The sequence below is a fragment of the Drosophila arizonae genome, chromosome 2 (assembly GCF_054131065.1).
Source record: "Drosophila arizonae isolate 15081-1271.41 chromosome 2, UAZ_ARI_1.0, whole genome shotgun sequence".
NCBI lineage: Eukaryota > Metazoa > Arthropoda > Insecta > Diptera > Drosophilidae > Drosophila > Drosophila arizonae.
The window spans coordinates 15,299,596-15,323,586 of record NC_142922.1 but is presented as its reverse complement, the minus strand read 5'-3'; the positions used below and the strand labels follow the sequence as shown (position 1 = coordinate 15,323,586).

The window sequence follows — 23,991 nt, the reverse complement described above, 5'->3', positions numbered from 1 at the left end:
CTGGTTGTTCTAGAAATTTTCTAGCAATTAAAAAAATTTAGTTAGTCTATTAAATTTTTATTATTATTATTTTTTTTTAGATAAGATAAGACTACAACTAACCATAGCCTATACTTAGTTTCTTAGTTGAAAAAGAAAATCGAAAAAAACTGTTAACATATTGTGAGTCCTAAAGATGCTTTTGTATCTGACGAATCGGCGCACAACGGAACCCAAAAAAGCCTCACGAAAGCGCAGAATTAGTAGCACGAGGTGAAGGTCGCCAAACAATAACGCAAAGCGTTTGGAAAATGCCAATTTGTGTATCAGTTTTTGTTTTTTGTTTTTTTTTTCATCTTGTTTTGGATTGCTTTTTTGCGGCCAGTTCGAGTCGAGCTATTTAACACACAATCCAAACAGAAGCAGCAAAAAAACCCAAAAGAAAAGAAATAATACAAAACGCAGACAGCAACAACAAATATTGCTGTGCATATACATATTTGCGTATGGGCTGAAAGAGCAAAACAAAGCGCTAACAAAGCTAATTCAATTATTTACGCGTCGTCAAAACGAGAAAAATAAAATAGAAATAACTGAGAGAGAGTGCGAGAGCGAAAAAGAGAGTGAGAGGGACACAGAAGAATAACAAGACAGCAACAAAGGAACAACAAGAACAAGAAAATGCTAACATATGGCAAACATATACATATATTTTGAAGCTTACATATGTACATACATATGTACATAAATATATTTTGCGCACCTTTGGCTGTTCCAAAAACCGAAACCCAAAGTATATAAACAAAAGTAAAACATAAATGAAAGAAAATAAACAACAATGAGTCAGAAGTTGTCGTTAAAATGAAGGAACTGGAAAAACATTTTGAGTTTTATAATTGCAGAAAATATCCCTATAGCTATAGATCGAGAGATCTATAAAAATATAATAATTAAAATATAATAATTTTAAGTTTAATTTAAATTTAAAGAAAATTAAACATTGGTTTAATATATATTGTTCAGAATATATATAAATATATTGTTCAGAAAATTTCCTGCATTTCTTGCAATTATTGTAAATATGATTTTTGCTAATTTTTGGTATGTAAGCATTAATAGATAAAGCTGAGGTAAACTTTAACTAACAATACGAAGAAGCTTCAAGAGTTGTTTCCATTGACATGACATTACTTTATAGAAATATCATTTTTTTACAGCCTAACATTATAATTCATTCACTGAGAATCCATCATACCTAAACACAAATATTTTAGAAACTCAACAAAATAGCATTTGTCATTGCTAGATCATGATTTATTCATAATCTATTTACAAAGGATGCCCACCAGTTGACTGCTGTCAAGTCGGCAAAAAGATACAAGTTCATTCGAATAGCTGCACTGCAATTCAATATAATATGAGGTCTAAGCATTGGGGCGTGACATTTTGCATAGCTAAAAACCAAACCGCAATCGAGCAAAATAAATGCAAGCGATACAACCGACAATTAATAGCAATTAGATATGTATTCCTTTCACAGGGGCAGGCGCAGGCAGGTAGGGTAGGATAGGGGCAAAGCAGGCGCAGGGGAGCATCATTTATTCAAGTTTTGTGGTATTTTATAAAACATATTTTGCGGTCGGGCGGGGCGGCATGACTCAAGTAGATGTCGATTAAACTGAATAATTTAAGCATAACGCTCGAACGGCGGCTATGCGTCAGATGCTTTTCCAAAATGCCGAACGATGCTAATTGTGCACAAACAACTATAAACACATACAAAGAGAGAGAGAGAGAGATGGAGAGAGGAAAAGAGAAGAGAGAGAGAGAGATAGATACGGACACATACATACGAATTATGTGGAAATCGTAATGCTATTTCATCTGAAACCGAATCGCTCAGTAACAATTTTTCGTTTTCATTTGAGCTGAGCGCGTGTCGTGAGAAAACACGATTCAGTATTTTATATCGAAGCTTGTATTTATAGTGTGGCATAGAAATCTAAATATTTAATCTATTTCAGCTTAAGAGCTTAATAGAAATTTATTTAAAATTAAAATAAAAACATATTACTCCATATGTAATATACTTTCTCTTTTTAGTACTTCCATTTACCTAGTCATACTAGTCAGCCCCCGAAAAAAAATCCATTTACCAAATATATCAAATATAATTGAAAGCTGTAGGGGAAATCAACTTTTGTTTCTAGCACGCATATTGTCAAGTAAACCAATTGAACACATCTCTAAGAGCCAGTCTGTATATATAGTATATAGTATATGGCGGACAGCTGTTGCTGTCTTTTAATTACATGCCATTAACAATTGCAACAGCCACAAATAATTGCTGGCAAATCGAACGTCATGTAACCGCTTTCAACTAGTTGCCATTAACTATTAATCAATGACGCGCATCTAGAGAGGGTCATATACATATATACTAAGCCAGAGATTGGCAAACGGCCAGACAAGTTGGCGACTTTTTTGCATTTAAGCCTGCTTAAAGTATACAAATTCAAGTAAGAGCTCGAATTTGAATTAAATAATGAATAAAGATTGCAATGCAAACAAATATAGGGAACACCCCTGCTGTACGTGTTCGCCGACCTTTTGTTTGCTGCCTCGTAGTCTCGTCTTCGTGTTACAAACTATTTCAGCTCAATTGCAAAGGCTATGAATGTGTATATGTATGTAATTACAAATATTTCGAATGCTGACATTAAATTATTGCAGTCACGTAATTAAAATAATTCTCGAACCGAGAAGAACAACAAATAATTAAAAATGGCATTCGAATAATTTTTAAAGTTTCATTAAACAAACACAAAATAAAATGCAAATAAATATTTAATGGAAAAAGATGAGCTCTAAAGCTGTTGCAAAACTGGCTATGATCGATGATCTATTAATTTGAATGCCATGTAAATAGAATAATTTAAAACATGTATGTATGTATATAAGCAGTTGGCTTTGGAGCCATGAGTGGGCTGTGTGTGCAAATGATGTAAGACTTTCAGCTAACGAAGGCTTATGCAATCGCCGAGAAGCTCTGAGTACAGCACGTGAGCGAGCGACAGTTCGAATGAGTGATTCATGGGAATTGAGAGCAAATGTCTCCAGATGCTGGTGGCCACAGAAACTAATCAATTAACGATTGCCACACGAAACAGAATAGCTGAAGCAATCAAGTTCAAAATGCTAAACAGGGCGTGCCAATATCGTTTACACAAACTGCGAGAGTTACAAAGAGATATCTTTGTAAATTCATTAATTAATATATGTTGAAATTAGCAGAGCGATGCAAAAATTAGTGGGCGTGGATGTTGGCAATTTGCTAGATGATCGTTAATTGGCATAAAAGTGCCGACAGCTGAGCTAAGGGAGCCACGTAAGAGCTAATCAAATGGAATGCCAGCTGGCCGAGTTCTCAAATCAAACCGATCTCTACATAATTATTATAATTATAATTAGCATGCTTCCAAATGAGCAAAGTATGAGCAGAGCATTAGGAAAATTAGACTTTAGTATATCTACATATCTACGTGAAGATTGAATAAATAAAAATATTTAAATTATATTCTTCTTAATGCTTTTTATTTTTGTCATCTCCAGCAGGTATTTTTCCTTAAATGTGTTAATGCCTCTGCATATAGAAATGCCAAGGTGTGAGTTCTGATTAATTTATAGCCAATTTATTTTATTTATTTATTTTGTTGCAGCTACTCTGCAATAATATGTATTGAATATAGCGCAGTCAGCGCAGTCTATTTGTTTTCCCTAAATTATTTTCTACTTCAAAGGAATTGTTATTTTAGTATATATTTATTATCTTGTGTGACTGGTTTCGTGCAATCTCTGAAAGATCTAAACGGCTTCGATATGTGATGTATGTATGTAATGGTTGGGACCATAAATATCAGCTCACTTCCATATTTCAACTTCAGTTCAGATCAAACAAAAAACACGCATATTTTGTATTATTATAAATTATATAAATATTTCTTAGTGAATTTCAGAGTGTAAAGATTTGAAAAGACACAAATAGTTGAATAAGTTTCAACTAAGAAACATAAAGATAAATATGTTATGTATAAAACCACATTGTTGATGGCATCATAAAATATACAGTATATAGTAGAATTTTTTTAATAATTAGTAAATATGTTTCTTAAGTTTAAATGGCACTAAGTATTGAATGCAGCGCCGTTCAGTAATTGACTGAAAAATAATGATTTGCTCAGCTGAAATGCACAAGCCAATTTAGAGGTCGTATCGGGGTCTGAGTCTGAGACTGAGAGTTTGGCATTAACTTTGGTTGGGTTGTCAAGCGCATTTACGAGTATTTAGATATTTTTTGCTGTTTGTGTTTTGGTTCGCTCAACTCGTTTTTCTGTGTCACTTTAAAAGGCATTTGAAGCCCTCCCTCTCTCTCTCTCGCTCTCTATCTATCTATCTCGCTCTATCTATCTCTCTTGCGTTGGATCGACGTCAGCGTCACGTGTTTAGTTTTTGCCATTGTTTGGGTTTCATTTTCGCTATCGTTTTCATGCTTAATGCAGTTTCGATTTCTGTTTATGTCGCGCCCAGCGACAATTTAACTGCTAACCTAAAAAAAAAAACCCACCCAGCTACGACGAGCAAATCTATGATATATTATACATACATATGTATGTATATATGTACATGTATATGAGACAGCGTGTAGAAGTAACAAAACTGTATATCAGTTTGCATCAGCGTGCGCTCAACTGAGTCGAGCTCTGAAAAACGTTCCAATAATTGCTGCAAAATGGCGAACATTTAGAGGGAAGTAAATGTAACAAGTGAGGACAAGGCGGACAATTTGGACGTTTGATTGAGTTTGAGTGGACTGAGAACTTGTTACTCATAAGAGTAATCTCTTCAATTGTTACTTGAAATCGAGCTCTGTCACATGATCTATCGAAGTGCTATCTCTTGAACTATGTCAGAGCATTGTGGCTTGCATCTATGTAAATGTGCATATAAGAAGAGCTGTTAATCCATAATCTAGTCCAAAATAGAGTTAGCCACACCTTCCTTCATTTGCAATACTCTTAGCATAAAGATATGGTGTGAGGATTGAAGTACAGCAAACTAATGAAAATAAGTAATAATTTGTACTTGGTATTAATTGATTAAAAAACTGCCAGAATTTTAAATAAAGTAGAATATAAAAACATTTTCTTTTTGAAATATTTTTATTTAACCAATTCTAGTAAAGTTAAGCTTTAAAAATTTTGAACAACACAAATAATATAATCGCGCAACAGCTGAGAATAAGCACGTAATCGACGCTTTCATAACGCTTCATGATATTGTTTATGAAAGACTTGTCAAGTTTTTTAAATGAAATATAAAGACCAAACTCAAGTTTGTATCTTAATGGAAAAACTTTAACATTCATGCAGACAACATTTAATTTTGCTCATTTAAAATTGTCCTTTGATTAGTTAATTACGCCTAAATGGAAAGCTCAATTAGATTGGTAAATGACATTTGCAGCCATTATTATCCATTAATATTTAAGGAGATTTGCCGTTGCTTTGATGTCATTGATGGCATTGCCGACACTTGGGCTATAAGAGCCAGCCCGACTGCTAATTATTCAATTGGCGTATCGATATTTGTTGGGTCAAGAGTAAAGCGTGTTATAATTATGGAATATTGGCCAGGTGTTGCACAGGTCAATGCAATTTCCATAATTTCAAATGTCAATTGCGTTTATATTTTATTCACCTTGTCCCACGTAGATCGAGTACTAAAACTAAAAAATTAAAAAAGCGCACAATAACAATCGCTATATATCTGAAAAGAGTCCGTGTACCCGATATATGAATATATATTACATATATATTTATATATATTCATAGATATATAAATTGGCAAGCGTTACGCACGAGTGGGCCTCGATTATAGCCCGTCTAGCTGCCACTTTTGGCCCGTGGCCCTCGTTATCGTTATCGTAATTATTATTGTTTGCCGCCGATGCCTCAATTGCAAGTTATATTTATAAAATTCGCTTCGATTTTATGGATACATTCAACTGTTTTTTATTTATTTTTACTTTTTGGACTAGATCATTTCGTAAAATACCCATTGGTAAAATTTTTAATTTTTTTATACTTAAGCACTATTTATTGGGGCTTATACAAATTTGAAGATGCGACATATGAACCGGTTAAACTACAGCAGAGATTTTGTTGGATATATGTATATATACATATATCTAACTAACCAGTTGAGCCACTGCAAATATGCGACTTGTATATGCCCTTTATATAGATCTAAAGTAGAATAGATATACTAGCTATAATATGGTATGATATCCACTTCGATATGGTAAACTGAGACTCTAATAGCCAGTAGAGTATGATATTATAGACAGATTTATTAACTAATGTAATGTAATATATGATTGCAATAATAATATATGATTGGAAATGGAATGGGATGGAATGTAATATGGCTCTCTGCAATTTGATACAGTTTAATTTACTTTAATGAAAGTTTGTGTGTTCTAGTATAGACTCATAATGTAAATTTGATAGTAAAATATAGTTTCTTATTAAGGATGGAATAGGTGAAAGTAATAAAAAAAGAACGATATGAATAAATAGAGAAGAAAATATAATCCACAATAAGTAATTGAAAAAGTTTTTGCTTATACATAGAGAGATTAATCGTAAAAGATCATTATAATATTAACACTATGATATCTATATAAAATAGAAAATTTCGCTTTTTGAAATTCCCACAAATCTCAAAAACTTTTAACAAACAATAATGCACAATCATAGCTATATTCAATGGGAATAATTATTGATTTCCGACCTAATGCAATTTTGTTCTCCGATTATTCTGAGGTCGATTTGAAGAAGAGTGTGGATGGGTGCTATAAGGGGATGCCGTATGCAGCTTGCAGTGTTCTCACATATGCCTTATACGATAACTATTTAATTCTCCGATTGTTTTTGCAGCACCAAAGCAATATAAATATAATTGAATAGGCAGCTGTTTGGGGGAGGCGGGTTTATAGCAACTGTTGCCATATGCGTTTAGAGCGAAATTCGCACGTAAGCCTTTCAGAGACTGACTTCAGACCTTAGTCGAACGTTGGCCGATTCGAATCAATTGTTTTCAGTTTTCAGTAGTGCGGCAACTGCGAACGGGTAGCATCGTAATAGAAATTCTTGGCCAAGATAAATTTTCAAATACATTTTAAATATATTATTAATCTAATCAACAAGATGTTAATGAATCGCTTGAAACTGTTAACAGCATCAGCTGGCATATTCGTTTTCGCCATTATATTCGGATGGATTATATTTCCACAGATCTTAAAGTTTATGATATCGAAGGTGTGCGAGTGCGAGATCAATAAAACCATATGTTCACGGCTTTCGTATCTTCCATTCACAGCAAGTCACACTTAAGCCGGGCACAGATATTCGTGCTCTATGGGCGGCAACGCCCTTTCCCCTGCATTTCTATGTCTACGTTTTCAATGTAACCAATCCTGAGGAGGTTGCAATGGGCGGCAAGCCCCGCGTCCAAGAGATCGGACCGTATGTCTTCGAGTGCGTTGCATATGAATTATAATGTGGTTTTTCCTGTATTATAATGAATTTCCTGTATTAATTTGTGCTCACAGTGAATGGAAGGATAAATATGATTTGGTTGACGATGTCGTCGAGGATACCGTATCCTACAATATGCGCAACACCTTTATATTCAATGAAAAAGCCTCAAGTCCACTGACGGGCGAGGAAATTATTACAATGCCACATCCATTGTTGCAGGTATGTAAGTGTAGTGAGGATACAAAGTCGCCGAATAATATACAAAAATATTTTATTAAAATTAAAAAAAAAAAAAAAAAAAAAAAAAAAAAAACAAAGTGCCTATCAGTTGTTAAATTTCAGAATACAATTATCGGTATATAGATATTTAAATTTACATATATATATAAAACATGTTCGTTTAATTTAATTTACACTCTACCTAAATCTCTGTATGAATACTTTTAGTTATAGAATTATTGTCTTTGTTGCCCTTAAATTTCGAGTTCTCAAAGCTTAAGTCTCAAATCAGACTAATTGGGAAATGGGAAATAAGCTTGGACATAGAACTGTTCAAATTTGAAAAAATTTTTAAATACTAATGAGATGACAATAGAGCTACCACTTAAAGAGAATACGTAATCTATTGTTAAGTTACAAAAGCCTTGTAAATTATGCAAATCACTTAACTTAAATTTCCCAGCGATTCGAAATTAACCTATCGCTGTAAAAAAATAAAATTAGACAGCAGTTTGCAAAAAAAAAGCAAAAAAAGAAGAAGACTTATACTAATCAAGCATTCCAGTGCGATATGTCTTTATGACAACGTCTAGGCGCTTCAGCGACCGAGTCGCTGTTGCTTTTGTAAATTGTAAATGAGTTGCAATTAGCTGACGATTTATCAATGTAGCCGTAGAAGTCGCGACTGCTCAGGCCTGTCTCCTACACTCGATCTCAATCGTACCCAATTTCGACAGCCCGCTGGAATCAATGTGCAACGTGAGCGAGCGGCGATGATGGAGCTGGTTGCCAAGGCGCTGTCAATTGTCTTTCCGGATGCAAATGCTTTTATCAGCGCCAAGTTTATGGATTTGTTTTTCCGTGGCATCAGCGTCGACTGCTCATCGGAGGAATTTGCAGCCAAGGCACTGTGCACGGTTTTCTACACGGGCGAGGTGAAGCAGGCCAAGCAGGTCAACGGGACGCATTTTCTATTCTCTTTCTTGGGTCAGGTAAGCTATACTCTCAGCTAAGCTAAACTATTTTCTAGTCTGATCAAAATTACATTTACTTGTTGTCGACTCTATAATCTGTTGAACTTTGTCGTTTTCTGTTCTTAGTTCATATTTCGATCTCTTTGCAGGCCAATCACACAGATGGCGGACGTTTTACAGTCTGTCGCGGCGTCAAGAACAATAAAAAACTGGGCCAGGTCGTCAAATTCGCCAATGAGCCGGAATTGGACGTCTGGCCGGGCGACGAGTGCAATCAGTTTATTGGCACCGATTCGACAGTCTTTGCGCCGGGCATGAAGCGCGAACAGGGCCTCTGGGCCTTTACGCCGGACATCTGTCGATCACTGGGCGCTGTCTATCAACGTAAGTCGTCATACCATGGCATGCCCTCACTCAGGTATACCCTAGACTTGGGCGATATTAGTGCGGATGAGAAGCTGCATTGTTTCTGCAAGGATCCCGAGGACTTGTCCACTTGCCCGCCCAAAGGCACCATGGATCTGTCGCCTTGTGTGGGCGGTCCCCTCATGGCCTCCATGCCGCATTTCTATAAAGGCGATCCCAAGCTGATTCAAGATGTTGATGGGCTCCATCCCAACGAGAAGGATCATGCTGTTTATATAGACTTTGAGCTGGTATGTGAGAAGCTTTTGAAATGAGATGGGATATTATGCCTCCATTTAATTCCATTTAATTCTTAATTCTGTCTCTATAGATGTCGGGCACACCATTTCAGGCCGCTAAGCGTTTGCAGTTTAATCTGGATGTGGAGCCCGTCGGAGGCATTGAACAAATGAAACACCTGCGAAAGCTTATCATGCCCTTGTTCTGGATTGAGGAGGGCGTGCATCTGAACAAAACCTACACCAACTTGGTCAAATACACGCTATTTCTGTGAGTATTCCAAAGTGGAGTTTGAGAAGCGGATCTAATAGTGAAATTTGTATGCACAGTGGCCTCAAAATCAACTCCGCCCTACGCTGGACCCTAATCACTCTGGCCTTAGTTGGCATGATGTCTGCTGGCTATTTGTTCTATCAGAAATCGGATACGCTGGATATAACCCTGCCGCCCAAGATCATCAAGGATACGAATAAGGTGGCCAACCAGCCGAGACCCGAGAAGCAAGAACAACAGCCAACCTCGCCAGTAGCTGTGCCCATACCAGGCGTTAATCTCTCCAATCCGAAAGTGGAGCAGAGGGCGCGCTACTAACCGAGACTCACATCATCGAAATAGCTGTCGTTATTGTTTTCGTATATTTGTAGTTGCAAGCACCTGTAGTCCAATAAGCACGCGCTAATAAATATGGCAAAGACCAATCAGCTGTTCAGTTGAGCCGTGAGCCGTCAAACTGGTTCAGGCCTAGATGACTGCACTTGACAAACGTCTTCAATGATCGCCAACGATCTTCGTTGATCGTCGATCGCTGATCACCAAAGCCCAGACACGAGATGAATGACAACATTTGTGCACTCTCATGACACCAATAATGTGCAACGATAGCTGCAACGGCAAAGCGATCAACGAACGCAGTAACTGTACCCATTAGAGCCAATGCGAAGTTGATGATCGAAGCGAAACGAAGCGAAATGATCTAAGCTCAAAGAACTGATCTAGATACAAAATATATGACTATGCCACACTTGAAACTGCGATAGCAATAAAGGGTTCCCTTTGAGTCAGGATTTTGATTAACAATATTTATTGATCAAAGCTACTGTTAGGCTATCGGCATCATCTTCGAACCAGATCAGTTCCTCTGCTTGTGTCACTTGAACACCCGGACATTGCGTGGAGTACGCCTCTTGGTTATCAACTTCGTTATCGAATATGGTTATGTGCTTAAGTAATGTCGCATCGCCCATCGAAGCTGCTCCAATTGTCTGCATAAAGAGTCTGTATTATCTATGTAGTGACTATTGAGGGGACCAAAGTCATCCTTTATATAAATCTCTCGCTGTTGATTGTGCCACACATCTAGCACCTTTAGCTCTGGCAACTGCTTTAAGATCTGATCGGGCCAGTTAGAGTCGTTGGCATAGGATATGCTCAAGCGCTTCAATTGCTGTGCAGGCCACGGATCGGGTATGGCTGGCAGCTGATCGAGGCCCGTCAGGTCCAGGTCCAGGAGGCTGCTGGCATTGTGCAGGAACTCCAAGCTCTGCAGACGAGTATTGCTGAGCAGCAGCTGCTCGAGCTGTTCGGCTTGATCTAGCTGCAGGCTCTGCAATGGACAGTTATCGGCCTGGAGCTCACGTATGTGACCAGCGAGATGCAATCGATGCAGTTGCGGATTGTCCGAGATTATCAGACGCTGCACAGAAGTAAAAGCGTTAGCTGCGATCCGTTTTAGTCGATTGCCACGCGCTGAGAATTGCTGAAGCTGAGCCTGTTCGGCACACAGTTCCTCGGGCAGCTCGGTTAGCTGATTGTTGTCCAGATTGAGCTGCTGCAGCTGCTGCAGATCTGTGAAAATACCAGCTGGCAGTTGTTGCAGTTGATTGTCTTGCAGCCAGAGCTGCCTGAGCTTGTGCAGGCCAGCAAATGCTCTGGTAGGCAAATTATCCAATCGATTATCAGCCATATTCAATTCCTCCAGCTCAGTGGCCAAAGCAAAGTTTGCTGCATCAAGTTTGGGTATTAGATTGCCAGCAAGTTGCAATGTCTTCAATTTGGTAGCACTCTCAAAGCATTCGGCTGCCACATGTTGCACTTGACAGCCTTGAACGTCCAAGTGCTCCAGTTTGCCCAGTGTGCGAAACACATTCAAAGGCAATCGATTCAAATGAGAATTACGCAACACTAAAGTCGTCTGGTTATCCAGTTCTTTAGTGATTTCTGCTGTGAAATATGCCACTTCCGAGGCTTCTGGATAGTTAAGCTTCTCACACAGATACCCTTTACATTTGATGCTAGTCACTGACACTTGCCTTGGCATCGCCAAACAGCTGTTACACAGCAGCCACAACAGACATAGATAAAATAGAACCGACATCTCCTCGCTAGACTTGCACTTCCGCAACTGAAATGTGTCAGTGGCGAGATCCGCCTTTTTAAAGGTCCACTACGTACGAGACAGTCGGCATTCTATCAAAGCCAAGCCATAGTCTAGCCAAAAACAGGTATAACCACCAACTAAGAATAGAGCTTTTGGACTATTCAATTAAGAATATTTCGCTTGGAGTGAAGGAATTAGTAAACAACAAATAACAAATAACTATCGTAGCTAAACAGAAAAAAGTTGTTATTTTTTTTTTTAGATTTCTGTAAATTAATATTTTAAAATTTATGTCTATTTTACTGCTGAGACAGTAAAATTGTTTACAGTTTTACTATTGTAAAAGTCTATATTATATAGTATCTATGTTATATAGTATTATAGTATATTAGTTCATATACACTCACAATTCGAAATACTACAAAATTATAAAATTTATACCTGAACAAACAGGAGAAACATTTTCTAGAATATTCTTCATTTTTTAGCGAAATAATATTTATTATAATTTTATATATAATACACAACTTAATTTTATTTTTATTATTGTTTTGTATAATCAAAATAATTATCAATAGGATAATACTTTTCTTATTCTATATCTATGGTCCTCTGCTATCGCTGGTTTATTTAAATATATCCACTCTAATACCTAGTGAACCTTTTTCTAATTATGGCATAAGGTTGAGTTTAAAATTGAATTGCAATGTTTCAGAAGTAATAGTTCGACAGGCACTTAACTTTTCCTAGAGCTAATCACATGCATATATTTGTTTTGGTTTATAGTCAACTCTAAAGGCAAACATATAAAGTGTATTCATGTTTCGTTCGAGATAAATAAACTAATACTTTTAGATGTTTTTCGTGTTTGCTATTTGACTTGAAAAAAAAAAAAAAACCGCCCGCCTGCTTGTGTTGCTCAATATGAATATTCGCGACGTTAAGTTCTCTCTCTGTACAATAATAATATTCGGACACAATTTGCGATAAGCACGTTCTGAGCGCCCAATTCCAGAAACATGCATAAACAATGTTAAATTGAGTTGTGCTGCTTCAGTTTACGACAATTGGCATATCAGCTGTTGCAATAAATATAATACATGTATAATTGTGCGTGGGGTGTGGCTATATGTGGGCCAAGTTCAACGATTAGCATGGCAACTGGGCGATAAGCCAGCCCTCTCACTGATATGGGGATTTGTGAAGGAGTTGCCTCAACAAAGGGCGAATATTATGATAGTAACTCAAACAGTTGTATTTTCCTTGGAAATTATAATTAATGATTAAAGTGTAAAGCTGTGTGTGCCCCAGAAATCGATATACATGTCGACAATCGATATCAATTTATATACATAAATCAATCGATTTGCTATCTACTTTCTTCTAGTTAATAACAAAATAATAAATAGCAGCTGTCGCTATCTTTTGAAGTATATTTGCCAATATAATTCTATAGATAAACTCAAATATGTTTTTTGAATATTAATTGTAATTTTTTTTTTACGACATCAATTATTATCGATCTTATTTTTTATGAGTATATATAGTTGATGCACAGTTTGTGCTAATGATTTTTTCGTTCCATTTGGATATTGCCAGTCGCCCATTGCAGAACTACGTCAATGTCCAAAATGGAACTCGATTTTGTCACACATTTTCGCACATGATCGTAAACTTGACGATGGGGCTCAATAGACTATTGTTTCCATATTTGCAGGCGCCATAAAACGTCAGAAGCGTTTACTGAGTCAACCGACTGATTGATTGTTTGTCAGTTGACCATATAGTATATATAGTATAATATACACAGGCGAACTACATTTATGTACGCACTTGTTTGGACAGCAAAACTATTAAGGAAAATTTGATTTAAATTAAACGCAACAAACAATTTCTCACTCGAGCACAAAGTCCCATCGAATCTGTGTGTGTGAGTGGAGAGAGAGAGAGAAGGCTTCTGGCTGGTAGTCCGAGGGGCTTATGCTGGATTGTTGTGCTGCGATGCAAAGTAATTGGAGGCAAATTGAATTGAAAGAACGACAAAAATAAAGAATTGTATCGCTAAACGAAGTCATGCCGTTTCAATTGAGAGACAAGAAGGCAAAATGCTATATCTATATCTTATCTATATACATAAAAGAATATATATACATAAGCACAATTGTGCGTATGTATGTGTGTACATATGTATAGCTGTATGTGTGTGCGTGTGCGTCTACGACAAGAATTTGAAACAGTAATTGACAATAAATAGATCGCTCGCTAATTACAAATTGACTAAAACAAACACTTGCCTTAGAAATACATACAGATAGATACATGTATAATATGTATGTACAGATATACAAATATTATACTCCATATCACATATTTTTAATTTATTGAACAAATGCAAATTGCGTTATTTATTTCTGTTTGCTTGCGACTTAGCGTATTGGCCAGGAAACTGTTGCCAAAAGTTAATTAGATTGAAATTTGTTTGCATATAATTGAATTGTAGCTTTAGTTAGCCTTTGTTTAGTATTTGGTGGGTTTTATTTTGCAGCCGGTGTTTATATTTTGTCGAGCACTGTTAAAGGCAAATTGAGTGACTGGAAAGCAGGTCGAACATGTTTAACAAAAGCCATTATAATTTATATTTATTTGCTTTTGGTTTTTACTTCTTGACTAGAATTTATAAATTATGACCGTTAATTAGCCATTTTAATTCTAAATACACATTTATGCATATGTGTTTGCATGTGTAAATTGAATTTTCGTTATTTTGCTTATAAGCAAATATATTAATAGGAATATATTTCACACCTGTAGGCCGCATTCAATAATGCCGGTTAAAAGGGCAAGAGACGATTACATTTTGGCCAACTGTCGCTCATAACTTTTTGAACACTTGCCAAATAATATACAAATCCACATACATACTATATAAATAAACAACAAAAAATCAGCAGCAGAAAACAAGCCGTGAAATTGCTTGGCGTAAATTTGTTTATCAAGTCGTTGGTGCAATGCTCTATGAAATGAATCCCAGATGTTTTATAAAAATGAATTTTATTATACATTTAGTTCGTTTAATTATGCTCACAAATAATATTAAGGGCTGAGGCCTTCAAACTATTTTGATGGCTTGTGACATATTTGTTGAACATGTGAAATTTCTTTCCCCTTAAAACACGTGTGAATGGTTTCTTATTAAATTGTGCGCATGCTATTTATATGAGTTGAAAAATATTTCATTTTATTTTTAATAACGCAATATTCATAGTATTTGATTTAATTAGTAGCACTTATTAAAACAATTTTCAACATCATAAATATGAGACTCGAATGAAATATTTTCTACAGACAAAATTTAACAAAAAATACGTGAGCTCCAATTATTTTCCAAATGGAACCGGTTCCCATCCGGAAACCTCCATTCATTTCTTTTAAAAGAAATAAAAATATAAAATCTGTGTGGAAATACCCAGCTAATATGGAAATCTTTTCTGAGAAGCAAATAAGTTTGTAGCCAAATTTTATCTTATCTTATTTTATCTATCAAAGTTCTGGCTGCAGATAAAATTGATCACACTTTTCAGATGAAAATATGAATGTGTAGGCATATTCTCGTATAAGTGATTAGAGCCAAGAGGAGATTCATGAACTTAGCCTAACAAAAACTTTGATCGAGTTATAACAAATATAAATATGTAAGCAAATTATCAGGTAGACCATGTATTTACATATGTAACAAGCCCTAATCTTAATTTATCTAATAGGCATTCTCTAATTAAATCTGCTTATCTTGCTCCAACTTGGACTATCTATCAACCACTCTGACACACCCCTCTCATTCTTTCAGTTTTTCAGTATTCACAATGTTTGCTCGAGTGCCCGTAAATGTGATCGTCCCGCTGTCTGCTAAAGTATGTGTTATCAGATTGAAAAAAAAAAAAAATCCAACAAATATGATTTGTTTTTAACGGAAAACGCAAGGTGAACATACTAAAGTACAAAGCTATATATAAATGTACAAGTATTTATGTAATATATATATTTAGAACCATTTTCATGGGAAATCAGGTATAATGGTTTTAATGATGTAACAAGAAGAGGCGTGCAGACCCCAAGTGATACTGAGGCGACGAGCTGAGTTATTTGGCCCGTCGTCTGTCGCGTCTGCCTCTGTCGTCGTCGTGCCGTCGTCCGTCTTCGTCGCCGTCGTACGTATGTATGAACGCGCGCAGAGATATGAGCAGGAGCAATTTTTTAAAATGTCGTATTCAGACGCGCATATCAGTTTTATAAAATGATAACATCCGATCTTTTTATCGATAAAAACCTGAAACCGTTATAAAATATTCTTTACACCTTATTGCTAGAGTGTCCAAATTTTAATGTAGGCTTATATGCAATATACATTTCGATTTTGTTAAACACCTTAATCACCCCCTACCTCACTTTGTAAAATTTATTCAAATCTAGAGATTGTCTTGGCAATACTGAATTTCATTTATAATCAAATCTGAAAGTCATGAAGTGTACGTCCACAAAAAAGTATTAAACTTGAGTTCTATAGGAAGCGCTCACTCCCCATGTGTTAGCTGTATATGATGAATTCTTTGTGTAGTGGTGTGTGTGTGGGTGTGGGGTAGGTGTGATGTAGGTTGTATTAGCCTGGTGTGCGTCGTGTGGTGGGCGTGTGTAAGCTGAAAGCCGAAAAATATGAAATACTTTACTCAGGGTAGGGATCCGTAGTCGAGCAGTTCGACTAACTTTACTGGTTTTTATAAGAACTGGATAGCCACGAACGAAGTGGGCCATAAGGTGAGGCTATATCAAACAGTGTAATAGGCTACTTGAACAGATTTCTCGAAGCGATTTGATATAAAGCTCAAGTGTATGGAAGTCCAGAGACAATGATGTAGAATGTGCTGGCAGGGGCAGGACAAGGATATTTCAGAAAAGTCCAACTGGCAATTTTCTATTATAAATAGCCGCGTTATAGCATTAAAAGGTATTTCGAGCCGGCACGGATGTGCGACTTCAATTAGCTAGCGGTAGCAAAATACAATATAAAAAATATATAAGCTTAACATAATAAATAATGCAACAACAAAAATGAAATTATTATACATATGTCAAAATGATGACAACAACAACAACCACAGCAGCAGCAGCAGCAGCAGCAGAGGCAACAGAATAGATTATATAGTTTCTAAATGTAATCACAATAATAGAGCTTTTCCACACTTTGTTGTATATTTCGTTTTTAATGCCCTAAATGAATTATGGCACATCAAATGTGTCATAAACTTTGTCACAATAATGATGGGCGAACGAAAATTAAGTTAAATTATAATTTATTTTTCTGTGAGAAAAATATATAATAAATACACAGATGAATCATAGAATTTACTTATGAAATAATGAGTGGAATGTTGAAATAAAAAATGGTAATTGTTCGGACAATTATTAATATTATTATTAAACGACATCAGGGATCAAAGATCAAAGTAAAGATGACACAGATTTAAGTAACTTGGGATGAGTTGATTAACTTTATGGATAGGACTTTTGGGTATATGCTATCTGTTCTTGATTCTCTTTTCTACATTAACTATTTTATTATCTCTATTTTTTAAGATCGATATATATCTATGTATATATAATATATATGTATATATTTCTATGTTTTTAATATTATTCTTTTATCCTCCAGCCCCTATTCTACAGTTATTATTTTCCATTCTCTGTCTTTAATGTATATTCTCTAGTATCCATAGCATATTTTGTATTCCCTATAAGTATTCCTTATTTTTCCCTACTCGATTCTCAACTTGTTGCTACAGCAATAATAATAACAAGTTTAGCTGTAAAGAGTTTCGCATAGCTTAGTTAAATTGAACGACAAACAACAGCTGTTTGCGGTGTTTCTTTCCACGATAAAGCTTTAATAAATAATCTGAAATTGTATTTAATCAGTTGACATAGACGAGTGCAATGACGTTTGGTTAATGAAAGTTTAGTTTAGTTTATATATATGATAAATAGTCATACAATTTACTGTTGATAAATATTACGTTGTCGAACTGCCGATCTTGGTGAGCGTTTCTTTAATCTAGATTTCCTTTTGTGTTCAGCGAAGCATTAATATAATTTGAGTTGGTTAGTTAGCATACAACTGATATACATAACGAAGTAATTGAATTTAATAGGAAATAATAATGCGCTGTATTATGAGTTAGAGTATTAAAACAGAGACTTGCACGCTGTGAATACAATTTCTTTTCTCAGTAATTTGTTCATATATAGATTTGTATATATGTATGTATATGTATTTAATTGTGTTATTTTTGTGTTTTATTTTGCAAAATCAAAACACCATGAATAGAACAAATGATTATATAGAACTGATGAGCATGCGGTAGCTATACTAAATTTGCTAGCATGCCAAGCTGCTGTTGCTGTTGCCGCTGCTGCTGTTGGTTATTGACGATGATCGCATTTTCAGTAGCCAGTGAAACGCGTTGCTTGAAACACGCATACGACATGAGAGCCCCACTTCGAATTGCAGCGCAGTTCCTCATCTTGTTGCTGTTGCTGTCACTGACCACTGTTCAGGCGAGAACTGAAGATGAGGATGGGCTACAAGTGTACTCGGAGGAATACCCAGCAGACACAACAGAAACCACAACTGAGGATACGACTGAAGCCTCAACGGAACACACTAACAAGATGCGCTTGGTGCACGTTTTGAGCCTGCAAGAGCATTGCGATATACATCAGGGAAATGGTCGCTGCAAAGGATTCAATTTTGTAGAGCCGGAAGAGTTGGCCTTCTTTGAGTTGTCCACACAGGTGCGCATAGCGTCAGATGGCGCCACCTATGAGCTGGGAGAAAAACAACCTCTGGCCACACTCATCATGGAGAACTCGACCTTCGTGAACTTCCCGCTGCATCTGTTCTACGAGCTGCCGCTGCTGAGCGAGCTGGATATGCGTCATTGTCGCATTGAACATGTTAGCTGGGAGTGTTTCTTGGCTGCGGACAAGCTGAAGATTCTGTTGCTCTCCGAGAATGCCATTAGCGAGCTGGGTGAGAACGTGTTTAACTATGCCACTGGACTGGAATTTTTATTTTTGAGCAACAATCGGCTGAGCCGCCTGCATCCGGATACGTTCAAGGGCCTGCATCAGTTGCGACACCTCGATTTGAACGATAATCGGCTAGAGGAGCTGCCGGAAGGTCTCTTTGCCGATCTATCAATGCTCCATCACCTAACGATCGCAAATAATCGCTTGCGCTCTATCAGCAACGACCTGCTAGCGAAAAACGCACGCCTTCAGACAATCATTTTGCAGGGGAATCACTTACGCCAGCTGGGCGAATACGCGTTCAGCTCGGCACCTAAGCTGCTCGTACTGGATGTATCGCACAATGAGCCATTGGAGGTGCTCGTGCTTAACCTCAGTTCGGGCTACTTGCTGGCTAGCAATTGCTCGCTTCGTCGAGTGAATATCTTTGGTGTTGTCAACAATGTCGATTTGGGCGACAATCAAGTGCAGGAGCTATACTTCACGGCCTCCGAGGCACTGGAGGATCTGGTGCTGCGCAACAATTCGCTGGTGCAGCTGGCAACGCTCTCGCGAGTGCCTCGACTGCGACGCCTGAATGTGGCAAACAATCCAAACCTACGTGAACTGCCCAGCGAATGGGAAACTCCAAAATTGGAAAGATTGGACCTGAGCAATACGGGTCTCGAGCAGTTGCCAAATGCGGTACTACGCGGCATGCCGCAATTGCGGAAGCTCAACGTTTCGGTCAATAAGATCAGCGACATTGATCCAAGGGTAAGCAAACCCATTGATAGATAAACATACATAAAAGAGGCTCTTAGATATCATCGAATGTTAGATGGGAATAATTTTCCTATCAAATATTTATGCAAGAGTTTTGTACCTTTGATTGATATTCCCATTTAATTACATTTCTAAATCAATTTCACAGAGCTTTCAGCATTTGTCGCAGCTCACGCACTTCTTCATCCACGCAAACAACTGGAACTGCTACAATCTGAAGCTGGTAATGGAGATGCTTATAGAAGAGCACGGCATTACCTATGTGCCGGACAGAGTGGACGATAAGTTTCCGGGCATCTATATTAATGGCATTGCCTGCATGTATCGCCTGCCCGAAAGCGAGCAGCTGCAAGTGGAGTCCGATTCGGATTTGCCACTGTCCGCCTCCTCCTCCCACTCCTCCTCTTCGGCTAGTATGGAGTACAGAGAGGACAGCGAAGTGGAGAAACTGCGCCAGGAATTCAAATCTGTGGTACAGCACATGGAGAGCAAGTTCGATAGCGTCTTTGCCCAACTAAAAATTTTGAATGCCAAGATGCGAAAATTGGAGCATATAAACAGTACTTTGTTTAGCAAGATGACAATTACCATGTGAATTTCAAATTCATTTTGCTATATATATATATATTAAAATATGTATGGGAGTATATCGTTCAAAATTGCAAATTGTATTTCGCCGATCTGCGGTAATAGTTAATAAAGTTGTAATTATAAAAGAGATATTAAGGGTTTGATATGGCATATATAAGATAAGAATTGTCAAAGAGTTGTTTGCGTCTGATTTGTCATATCTGGGCTGGCAATGCTGTGAGGCAACTATTTTATGCGACAATCGTTTGTGTTGATATATCATGGAAAATTCCCTTTTCCCCATGTTTTTTTTTCAATCTGGCAATGCCATAAATCACAGCTGTTTGTCGTGCTGAACTCCGCGTGTTTGTTCGACTTGAAGACCCCATTTTGAGTCACCTTGTGACGCAATTGAGCAAACAAAAAATATATGTATATATACATACATAATAAACAATAAGAATATTCCATGCCGTTACACACATATTTTGTAGCTTGATGGCAGTTTACAAATATTTTTCACAAGCTTAGCAAAATATTTACAGCCGAAATATTGATTTACGGGCCAAGCGAAAAGGCTTTAACAAGGGGTTCATTAACCTAAAAGAGACGAAAATAAACCAGTTAACAGTTTAAGACAATAAATGAACATTATGAGGGCCTTGTAGGGCCGTGAATAATTAAGTAGTACTAAGGCAAAGATCAACACAATTTGTGTATTAGCGCTTTTTCTGCTTTGGCATTCTCAATCTTTTTATTTAAATATATTGAAATATAGAAATAAAATACCATTTTATATGCATACAAATTATTAAATATTTTAATAGCTGCTGTGTTATTATTATACTAATTGTGTAGATAAGCAAAAGCCAAACACGGAACAAAAATAATATTATTCTTGCGGGACTTTGCAGTGAGATCGACAAATCTAATCAGATTGGCAGAAAATGTTTTATTTTTCTTTAAATAAACATGTGACTATTATATACGATCACACAATTGTTTATAATGGTTTGTCTATTTAACGGTAATTGGCATACACACACATACACAAAAGCACAACTCGTGCCTGTTATATGTAAACATTCTGTATTAGCCACATACATTTAAAGCAAAACAAAAAACTGTTTTCCGTTTCGAGCTTTACTAATATTACGCCAATGCAATATAGATAATATTTACAAGATCTCAAAAAGAGAGGCGAAACCTAATAGAAATGAAAAATATGCTTTGACGAGCTGATAACTAATAATACTAATAATGAAGAAATACATATAATCCATATAATTTTGTAGAATTTCTAGCTGACTTTAAGGAAGTCCCTTGAGATGAAATATATAAAATGTTAAACAGCTGTTGTCATCTATATAAACATTAAAAAAAAACAAGGCGGCAGATAAGATAACAAAAACTAAAATTTAACTAGATGCTAATGAGTAAAGCAGAAAAAAATCCGCTATGCAAAAAAAAAAAAAAATAAAAAAATAAATAAATAAATAAAACAAAATAAAATAATTAAATAAAAAATAAAATAAATAAAAATATACAGGTTTTTTTTATATATTTTTTTTTAAATGGACTAATTTCATTGATCTTATAGATGATTTATAAGCCATAAAATATGGCATAAAAAATAGAAGTAGGAACGCGATCTCATATCAACACAAGGAAAGTAAGGCATAAATATAAATCTATATTATATGTTAAATTGAAAAATCATAAAATATAAATTAATGCCTGAAAAAAGACCAACCTGACTTTAATCACAAACTGGAATTTGTTGTTGTTTGTTGTAGAAATCACAATTACTTTTATATAAAAAACTTAATTGAATTGTGTAGCTCGTTTGGCACTCTTCTTAATAATCACACACACATAGGCACTTATACGCATACGTACATGTATGCAGGAATACTTATACAAAGAGATACACTTTGAAAAATTTAGGGGTTGCTTGATTTTTGTAAATAATTTGAGCTGTAATTAGAACACGAATTTTGGTTGCTTAACATTTTGTAGTGGCATAATATAAAGATTAAAGTTGAATTATTATGGTGTTTTGTTTTTTCTCTTTAGAATTTCGTACTTTTCATTTTTTTTTTATTATTTTTGCAACACACTTGAGGCGTTGTCGCCTGATTAGATTAATTTATAACACACAACATTTTAGCTAATGTGACGTGTTTGCTGTTGTTTTATAATTATCAGCCATTTTGTGCGACAAGCAAATAAATCACATACGCACCGCACTGCATACGCAACAAAAACAACGACAACAACAAACAATTTTTATGCAGCCGCGCGCACTTCCACTTTGGACTTTCCAATTGGAGCACGCATCAGAAACTGATCAGTAAAACGGACAACTCGATGCACACAGTGCGCATGAGTGTAATAGTGATAGAGTGAGAGAGGGAGAGGGAGCGACGGAGGCAGCCCGTTGCCTGCATGACAGAGTCGAAATTAATTTTATACTGCAATTGTATTACAACAGAGGCTCGCTGCTATGGGGAATTTCCATTGGTTGTTGTTGTTGCTGTATTTGGTTCCTGTTGTTGTTCTGTGCGTTTAACAGCTGATCAGCATACGCAGTTTGGCAGCTGGAAGCCGCTTATTGATTTCGTTTTTCGCTTGTATTTGCTTGTTATACAATGTTATACAATGCAATATGTATTTACATATATATATTTCTTGTTGTGTTTAATTTACAAAGCGTTTTGCGCATTACACTAAAGCAAATCAGCTACAAGTGTTTCTGCTCGTCGTTATTGTTGCTTTTGTTTTGTAACAAATTTCTTTGCGATGTCGACGTCAACGCAATCATAATGAAAGGCTTATCACAGAATATTTAAGCGACATGGAAAACAACAGAAGTCATTTCCCTTGGTTGCATTGAACAAACACTTTGATCCGTTTCTTTGATTGAATTTTCTGCCAAAAAGGCGCAACAGGTAAACACACATAAGCACAAACAAACGAACACATACATACATGCAGCCCACTGACAGGCAGCATTGGCGCGCGCGCGTTGCCCGACTGCCGCTTTCGATGTGGCCAATCACAAAATGAATTACAATTTACGCACAATTTATATCGCCTGCACTACATTTAACCTGTTGCGGCTGTTAATTGTACGCCTCAACTGGCAGCTTGGGATAGGGATTGACGCTAATAAAAAAGAATAGACGTAACGTTTTGAGACAATATACGAGACAGAGAAATATCAACTTAACACGACAAAAATATATTGGTACTAAATTGTTATTGTGCAGAGTGTGACCGCCGCTGGCAACTGCAAAAATAACTTACCATGAGATACTGAAAAATACCAATTGTAATAATTGAACGCTGATCGCATATTGCAAACATTCTAAACGTATTGCTATATACCAAATGTAAAAGAACCAAAAGATTACACACTGTAAATTATAGTAAACTTTATCTTAAAATTGCAGCAAAAGATCATATCATATAATAAAACAGTTATGGCCGTTATATTAAAATCTTTACTGTGCTTGTACGTGTATTGACCCCAATAAACAAATCATCTCGTGGTCTAGGCAGCACGTAAAGCTGCCAGGGGTGCAGACGCGTGCATAGCAGCGAGCTTTCAGTCGCAATGCCAACAATGGCGCCAAATTCAAGTTACATTTGATTTGGTGTCCGCACTGAAACTTTGTTTAAAATCAAGTATAAAACTAAAATGTAATGCATTTGCCTGCTCATACGGCTAACGGTGGTTTTTACTCTTTCGCACGCCATTTGATGGTGCATGCAAGAG

The 23,991-nt window shown here is 36.4% G+C and overlaps 4 protein-coding genes across 9 annotated transcripts in view; 2 read left to right on the top strand and 2 right to left on the bottom strand.

Annotated features, from left to right (window-relative positions):
• Positions 1–23,991, bottom strand: part of SNF4Agamma (SNF4/AMP-activated protein kinase gamma subunit) — a 74,685-nt gene that overhangs the window by 44,327 nt on the left and 6,367 nt on the right. The window contains exons 1-2 of one of the 6 annotated variants that reach the window (XM_089476325.1): positions 23,403–23,496; positions 21,964–22,187 (exon numbers count right to left, since the gene is read on the bottom strand). The exons of 2 other annotated variants lie outside the window; for them this stretch is intronic. The gene's annotated coding sequence lies outside the window, so the exon portion shown is untranslated. Of the gene's footprint in view, positions 1–21,963; positions 22,188–23,197; positions 23,497–23,991 lie in introns of those variants that run through there. 3 more of the 6 variants (XM_089476322.1, XM_089476323.1, XM_089476324.1) reach the window with 3 other exon arrangements.
• Positions 7,091–10,116, top strand: Snmp1 (Sensory neuron membrane protein 1). Its single transcript, XM_089466601.1, has 7 exons — positions 7,091–7,358; positions 7,420–7,577; positions 7,652–7,799; positions 8,537–8,791; positions 8,923–9,429; positions 9,510–9,688; positions 9,748–10,116. The coding sequence occupies exons 1-7, from the start codon at positions 7,248–7,250 to the stop codon at positions 10,007–10,009; spliced, it is 1,620 nt and encodes a 539-aa protein (XP_089322727.1). The 5' UTR covers positions 7,091–7,247; the 3' UTR covers positions 10,010–10,116.
• On the bottom strand, positions 10,471–11,976 carry LOC149270389 (uncharacterized). Its single transcript, XM_089466610.1, is given in 2 exon segments — positions 10,471–10,662; positions 10,665–11,976. Coding segments are annotated over 2 exon segments (1,302 nt in total). The 5' UTR covers positions 11,793–11,976; the 3' UTR covers positions 10,471–10,488.
• cDIP (Common Dpr-interacting protein) lies at positions 18,262–20,358 on the top strand. Its single transcript, XM_089474553.1, has 2 exons — positions 18,262–19,631; positions 19,789–20,358. The coding sequence occupies exons 1-2, from the start codon at positions 18,276–18,278 to the stop codon at positions 20,233–20,235; spliced, it is 1,803 nt and encodes a 600-aa protein (XP_089330679.1). The 5' UTR covers positions 18,262–18,275; the 3' UTR covers positions 20,236–20,358.